The 8,037-nt window shown below is 34.4% G+C and overlaps 1 protein-coding gene and 1 pseudogene across 1 annotated transcript; one reads left to right on the top strand and one right to left on the bottom strand.

Moving 5' to 3' along the window:
* Nucleotides 1–4,156: 4,156 nt before the first annotated feature.
* Nucleotides 4,157–6,173, bottom strand: LOC124892098 (annotated as a pseudogene).
* Nucleotides 5,107–8,031, top strand: LOC124892097 (photosystem II CP47 reaction center protein-like; the record flags this gene model as incomplete). The annotated part of the gene is made up of 1 exon (XM_047403536.1): nucleotides 5,107–8,031. A coding segment is annotated over exon 1 (1,413 nt), but the record flags the coding sequence as incomplete, so codon positions are not given.
* Between the last annotated feature and the right edge of the window lie 6 nt (nucleotides 8,032–8,037).

Here is an 8,037-nt window from a genome sequence, read left to right as displayed (position 1 = left end):
TGAGCAAGATACGACTTATTTAAATTGAATATTTAAAATGAACAATTCATAAAAAGAAATCCTTCTGTGGGATTACGTGTATTCTATATTTACTAACGTTAACAATTGTCAATTCTTGTTCATTGTCATTGATATTCAGGACAATTCGGATTAATATTTAGGTATCGATATTACCTCTTTTTTCCTCCTTTCAAACAAATAAAAATGATTGAAGTTTTTCTATTTGGAATCGTGTTAGGTCTAATTCCTATTACTTTGGATGGATTATTCATAACCGAATATTTACAATATAGGCGTGGTGATCAGTTGAATCTTTGATTAATTAACATCTCTTTTTGATTGACCTCCTCCTTTCTTTAATTCACAGGCACAGGAGGTCAAATTTCGATTGTTGTGAAAGTTACTGAATGAATCTATTTTATTCTAATTTGATCTAAGAAAAAAAATCACGCTCGGTAGGATTTGAACCTACGACATCAGGTTTTGGAGACCCACTTTCTACCGAACTGAACTAAGAGCGCTTTCTTATCAGAATAGATAAGACTGTAAACAAAAGGATTCTTTTCATAACCCCAATACATTTTGTATGCATATACTAGAATAGAATGATAAAAATAAAATATTATGTTCAATTTGAAGCGATCTCAATTGATCCCTCGTTACTGCTCAAAGGAGCAGTAATAGGTAGGGATGACAGGATTTGAACCCGTGACATTTTGTACCCAAAAAAACTGCGCTACCAAGCTGCGCCACATCCCTTCAATTGTTCCACAGTGTAATTGTAGAGAATTCCTATCTTGCTTTCCACATGGTTATTTCCTCGATTGATATAAACAAATTTTCTGCTCATTTCGTCTTTTTGGTCTCACTTAACATATAATAGTAAAGGGAAAAGACTTCTCTTATAGATTATATAGAAAATACTTATATACAATTATATACCATTATATACAAAATAAATATATAAATACAGAACCCATCGTAAAAATAAATTATTATTCTTCGAAAATTCTCAGTGAGAAAGAAGGGGATGTATTTTTTTTCTGTTTTAAGAAAAGGAAAATCTTATTTCCAAAATCATTGTACATTTCAATTTGAATTAGGAATTATGTGTCCAACTCTAAGTAGCCCTTAACTACATATGCATTTGATCATATATGTATTATCTATTCCAACAAATAATACAAAATAAGGAGGTTTTTCAATGCGAGATCTAAAAACATATCTCTCTATGGCACCAGTACTAAGTACGCTATGGTTCGGGGCTTTAGCAGGTCTATTGATAGAGATTAATCGTTTTTTCCCGGATGCGTTGACATTCCCCTTTTTTTCATTCTAGTTATTGTCATGGGAAGGAATGAAGAAAATTAGAGATCCAATCAAATATTGGTGATGAATCCCTCTCCCCCTCTTTTCTCTTTTTCCCTTTTTAGAATAAGGGAGGAAAGAGAAAGAATAAAAAAGTGGATTCAACATTCGGGCTCAAGTTCGAATTAACTGAATATTAATCATAGAGGAATGGGGGTAGAATAGAAAATGGGGGTCTAGGGCGAGAGTATTATACAAGATACTTAAATGATTACTTAAATTTGCAATATACTTTAGAAAAATCGTTGTATTTTACTATGACTTTGCTTTACTATTACTTTATTTTCTTAATTTTAATCTTTTACTTTTAGAATTGGATTTCAAGTTAGTAACTTCTATTTTATCCTTTCTTCATTTTGAATCGAAAATTGAAGAGTTGAGAAATTCAAAAATTCAAAGGAGGTTCATGGACAAGGGGAAAGATGTACGAGTAACGGTGATTTTGGAATGTAATAGTTGTGTCCGAAACAGTGTTGACAAGGTACCAAGAGGTGGTACAATACGCCTAATCGATTAGAATTGAAAAAATTCTATCCCTATTGTTACAAACATATGATTCATGGAGAGATAAAAAAATAGAGCGAACCAAGTACCTGTGCCTTACCCTTTCAAGGAAGGGGAAAAAATGACATTATATATAACATATTTAAATAAAAACTAAATAAATCATATTTTTCAAAAATCCTATTTTATTTTGAGTGGATTTAAAATGAATTAGAATTAAGAAATAGAATTTTAGGGATAAGGAATAAATTAAACAAACAAACCACGGATAAATCCAAGCGACCTTTTCTTAAATTCAAGAGATCTTTTTGTAGGCGTTTGCCCCCGATTCCATCGGGGGATCTAATTGATTATAGAAACATGAGTTTAATTAGTTGATTTATTAGTGAACAAGGAAAAATATTATCAAGACGCGTGAATAGATTGACCTTGAAACAACAACGATTAATTACTCTTGCTATAAAACAAGCCCGTATTTTATCTTTGTTACCTTTTCTCAATAATGAGAAACAATTTGAAAGAACCGAGTCGACCGCTAGAACTACTGGTTTTAAAGCCCAAAATAAACAGACTTACTTTTTCTTTACTTGAATCATAATTACTCAAATCTAGATTTAATCAAATCTAGATTTGAGTATCGTGTCGTAAGAAACAAATGAATCGGAAAAGACGAAATTTGTTTTTATTGAATTGAACGTGTTCATTCATTTTAGATACTTTAGCATATTTTCTCATTCTAATTTCTAACTCGTACGGTAAAAGAAACCTCTATTTATTCTCAGGAGATCCTGGGGAGTTTTTAAAGCCTCCAGTAAAGCCTCCGGTAAAGACTCCGGTAAATACTCCGGGTTGATTTTGTTCAAAATCATATAAAGACAATTCCTATTTGATATAGCTATTTTTTCAAGTATTTTACGGTTAAGAAGCAACCGTCTATTGTAAAGATTGTGTATTAATTTACTATAACTATGGGAGACTCACCCTTTGTGAATTGCTGCGTTTATCCGAGTGATCCACAAATGACGAAAATCTCTCTTTTTCCTACCCTTATCCCGATGAGTCAAAACTAAAGCTCTTATTTTCTGTTGAGTAATAGTTCTAGTAAGCCTTGAATGAGACCCTCGAAAGCTTGATGCAAATAAATGAATTTTTGTTCTACGTCTCCAAGCTATATATCCTCGTTTAATTCTGGTCATTGAGTAAATGAAACTTTGATGAATAACTAATTGATTACCTTTCTTTCAGTTATTATTTTACCTCTTCCTAGTCTATTAATAACAAAAAGGATTTTTCCAATGTATAAAATAAAAATTCCAATGGCTTTGGCTACTCTAACCTTCCCGACCACGATTTTGTTATTTTTTTTTTAGGTATTTCACTGCAAAATAAGAAAGAAATAAGAAATTGTATTTTCCTAGGTATCAAAAATAGAGTAAATAAAAGAAATAAAAAAAGAAATAGTGGGTTCCTTCGTTTCTATGGTTACTTCTTAAACGGTGAGGTCTTCTCTATACACCGGAGCCTTTACTTTAGACTTTAATTTAATATATATTTAATCAACTAAATGATGTTATTGGGGACTTATATAGTTCACACACTTTGGCTCTACCCATGAATTATCCAGTAATAGGTCTTTCACAATCAGATCTACCTATATACTAACGGTATTTAATTATGAAAGTTTGCTGGGTAGCTGACCCTCTTATTCCGTTCTTGCCAGATTGGGAACCTAACTAATCTTTATGTTTGATGATTTTAAAATAAGATTTCCTCCACTTAATGGATAAACATTTGTTACCAATGGAGAATTTCTTATCACCTTAAATTTAGGTGATTGGATTTACACCAACAGAAACCATAAAATTCATACACAATAGAGGGATATGATAGAATTTTTTTTTAATAATGAATGGAGTTCCTTTTTCCATCCTATACCATTCACCGGTACTGATCATTGATACTGTAAAAGTCATTTTCTTTCTTTTGTGCCAGCTCATGATCTAAACGAGTTGCACATACACCCTAGCACATGTTCCTCTACGCTGAGGGCACCCCTAAAAAGTGGGGGATTTCGTGACATTTCTGATTGGCTGTCTTGTATTTCTAATAAGTTATTTAATAGTTGGTATGTTGAATCGTATACATAATATGATGGGTTAGTTTATATTGATCCTAACTAAATGATGATGAATTACTTCTATTTAATAGAATATTCAATTTAATAGAATATTCAATTCGAAGATAAAATCACAAATCTGTGATTTGCGCAAAATCCATGTTATTTTCATTGAACCGCTACAAGATCAATAATTCCATAAGCTTATGCTTCTGTTACTGACATAAAAACATCTCCTTCCATATCTTCAGATACAACCCAGAAGGGTTTGACCGTTTGTTGTACATAAACCCCTGTGAGGGTTTCACGCAGTTTCAGTAGTTCTCTGTTCCCACGACACATTCGGTTACTTTTGCCATATAAAACCACTAGCAGGTTGATGCGTCATTACCCTGATGATATAACAAAATAAAAGCTTCTCCTATCTTCCATGATAAAGCAAAGAGAAAAGAAAGATAAAGAATAGAAAAAAGATAGAATTAAACAAAAGTACAGGCATCTTTTGTGCATACGGCTGTATAAGAAAATTGACCCCCCTCATTTCTATTGAAGAAAGAGAAAAATAGAATCTGTCAGACTCCAATGGGTAAATAATCAAATTTCCATCCTTCCTTTCGGAGGATTTAAAAAATACTATGATGGCTCCGTTGCTTTATATTTTTTTTTCTTTTTTTTTTGTCTGTGATTCAGCAATCCCAAAGTTTCTTTTTAATCCGATAAAATAAAGAAAAAATATTTTTTTTGTACTCTTTCATAACATAAATATTGTTAAGAACTCTATGGTATGAAAACAAGAAAGTTTGTGACACTAAACTGAACTCCCGATAGATAAGAGAAAATCGGAAATACCTCTTATCTCATACTACTCTCTCGATACAGAATCTAATATTTTTAAAAAAATACAAAAATTTCTCATATCGAATTTGAAGTGTCATGCTATTATTACTTAGTATTCATATGGCGAAGGAATAGTCTTCTTTATTCTCTCAAATAAAAACCTCATTAGCGCCAAGCATGAGGGAATGCTAGACGTTTGGTAATTTCTCCTCCGACCAGGATAAAAGATCCCATTGAAGTGGCTAATCCCATGCATACTGTATTGACCTCTGGTCTCACAAATTGCATAGTATCATAAATAGCCACCCCAAGTATTACCCAGCCCCCAGGAGAGTTTATAAACAAATACAGCTCTTTGGTCTCATCCTCCATACTGAGACATACCATAAGACCAATAAGTTGATTCAAAATCTCGCTATTAATACCTTGGCCTAAAAAAAGTAATCTTTCTTGATAAAGTCGGTTGGTTAGGGTAAAATTGTATTCCTTAGGAACCGTACATGCACCTTTTGATTCATACGGTTCAAAAAAATTGTGAATCAATGTATAGATTCCTGTCCTCTTTCTTTTTTTCTAGAAAGGTTCTTTCTTACATCTAACGGAAGGTTTTTTCTTTGATTTTTCAATAAAGAGGAGTTTTGACTCCTTTTTTATATTTCTATTTTCGATTTTCCAGTATAAAATTAGAAGTTATAAGAAAGGGTCATTAAACTTATCGAATTAACTTCTCATTGATGTATTCTTTCATCGAGATTTAATCCAAACCGCGATGGTATTTTCTTGTTCCTGAATGGGTCTGTTTCATCTTTTTAGGTTTATGCTCTACTCCGGGTAAAGATCCGCCCGATTTGGATTTGTACATATAGGACAAATGCTCCCATTACCATTTCTTTTTGTATTTCTTTTTTTTTTTCAATTCATTTTATACAAGTATTTATTAGAGTTGAGATAACTTTGCTTGACAATTAGGATCTCTTTACAAATTACAAAGAAAAAATATGAATAGCAATCATAGATATCTTACCAATCCAATTGGGTTTTTTCTAAACGGAGCCTGGATACTTCATTTTTTTAGTCCAACCAAGCCAACCATAAATTATTCTAATTGATAATAGTAATATGAATCCCCTCAAAAATGGATCTAATTGCACTTCACGCTCCAAATTTTTGATGATTCAATTTATCGTTTTATCGTTCTTGGGCGAAACGGGGGATATCTCGATCGGGGGAGAGAACGGGGAAATACCATATGACCCAATATATCTGACAAGTCGCACTATACGTCAACCCAAAGTGGATTTGCCTCTCCAGGACCTCGGAAGGGAACTTTCGGAACACCAATAGGCATTAAATGAAAGAAAGAACTAAATACTATATTTCACTTTGAGGTGGAAACGTAACAATTTTTTTATTGTCTTTAGAATATTCATATTGGTTCTTATCGTATTTATTTTATCCATAGATTCTAAAAATTCATAAAGAAAGACAGAATGAATAAACTCAAATTATTACGAATAGGTCTTTCTAATGATAAATAAGTATGGACTCATTCGCTCATAGAAAATGAGATCAACTCCCCCATTGCGTATTGGTACTTATCGAGTATAGAATAAATCTGCTTCTCTTTGTTCCTACGAACAGAATTGTTCCATTATTACCACCAGAATAGAACACCCTTGATTCGGAAATAATCGACTGAACAAGAGTGGTCCATAGGATAGTCATATTATAGTCTTTTCCAATGCAATAAAGTTACGTAGTGTCCATTTATCTTTGATATAAGGGGTATTTCCATGGGTTTGCCTTGGTATCGTGTTCATACCGTTGTATTGAATGATCCCGGTCGGTTGCTTTCTGTTCATATAATGCATACAGCTCTGGTTGCTGGTTGGGCCGGTTCGATGGCTCTGTATGAATTAGCGGTTTTTGATCCTTCTGATCCTGTTCTTGATCCAATGTGGAGACAGGGTATGTTCGTTATACCCTTCATGACTCGTTTAGGAATAACCAATTCATGGGGCGGTTGGAGTATCACAGGGGGGACTGTAACGAATCCGGGTATTTGGAGTTATGAAGGTGTAGCGGGAGCACATATTGTGTTTTCTGGCTTATGCTTTTTGGCAGCTATCTGGCATTGGGTGTATTGGGATCTAGAAATATTTTGTGATGAACGTACAGGAAAACCCTCTTTGGATTTGCCAAAGATCTTTGGAATTCATTTATTTCTCTCAGGGGTAGCTTGCTTTGGTTTTGGTGCATTTCATGTAACAGGCTTGTATGGTCCCGGAATATGGGTGTCCGATCCTTATGGACTAACGGGAAAAGTACAACCTGTAAATCCAGCGTGGGGCGTGGAAGGTTTTGATCCTTTTGTTCCAGGAGGAATAGCCTCTCATCATATTGCAGCAGGAACATTGGGCATATTAGCGGGCCTATTCCATCTTAGCGTCCGTCCACCACAACGTCTATACAAAGGATTGCGTATGGGAAATATTGAAACCGTCCTTTCCAGTAGTATTGCTGCTGTCTTTTTTGCAGCTTTTGTTGTTGCCGGAACTATGTGGTATGGTTCGGCAACTACCCCGATTGAATTATTTGGGCCCACTCGTTATCAATGGGATCAGGGGTACTTCCAGCAAGAAATATATCGAAGAGTTAGTGCTGGGCTAGCAGAAAATCAAAGTTTATCAGAAGCCTGGTCTAAAATTCCTGAAAAATTAGCTTTTTATGATTACATCGGCAATAATCCGGCAAAAGGAGGATTATTCAGAGCAGGTTCAATGGATAACGGGGATGGAATAGCGGTTGGATGGTTAGGACACCCTATCTTTAGAGATAAAGAAGGGCGTGAACTTTTTGTACGTCGTATGCCTACTTTTTTTGAAACATTTCCGGTCGTTTTAGTAGACGGCGATGGAATTGTTAGGGCCGATGTTCCTTTTAGAAGGGCAGAATCGAAGTATAGTGTTGAACAAGTAGGTGTAACTGTTGAGTTCTACGGCGGTGAACTCAACGGCGTCAGTTATAGTGATCCTGCTACTGTGAAAAAATATGCTAGACGTGCTCAATTGGGTGAAATTTTCGAATTAGATCGTGCTACTTTGAAATCCGATGGTGTTTTTCGTAGCAGTCCAAGGGGTTGGTTTACTTTTGGGCATGCTTCGTTTGCTTTGCTCTTCTTCTTCGGACACATTTGGCATGGTGCTAGAACC

Source organism: Capsicum annuum, unplaced genomic scaffold, assembly GCF_002878395.1.
Source record: "Capsicum annuum cultivar UCD-10X-F1 unplaced genomic scaffold, UCD10Xv1.1 ctg4390, whole genome shotgun sequence".
NCBI classification, from domain to species: domain Eukaryota; kingdom Viridiplantae; phylum Streptophyta; class Magnoliopsida; order Solanales; family Solanaceae; genus Capsicum; species Capsicum annuum.
Note: the sequence above shows the minus strand (reverse complement) of the source record. Positions and strands in the feature narration are given on the sequence as shown.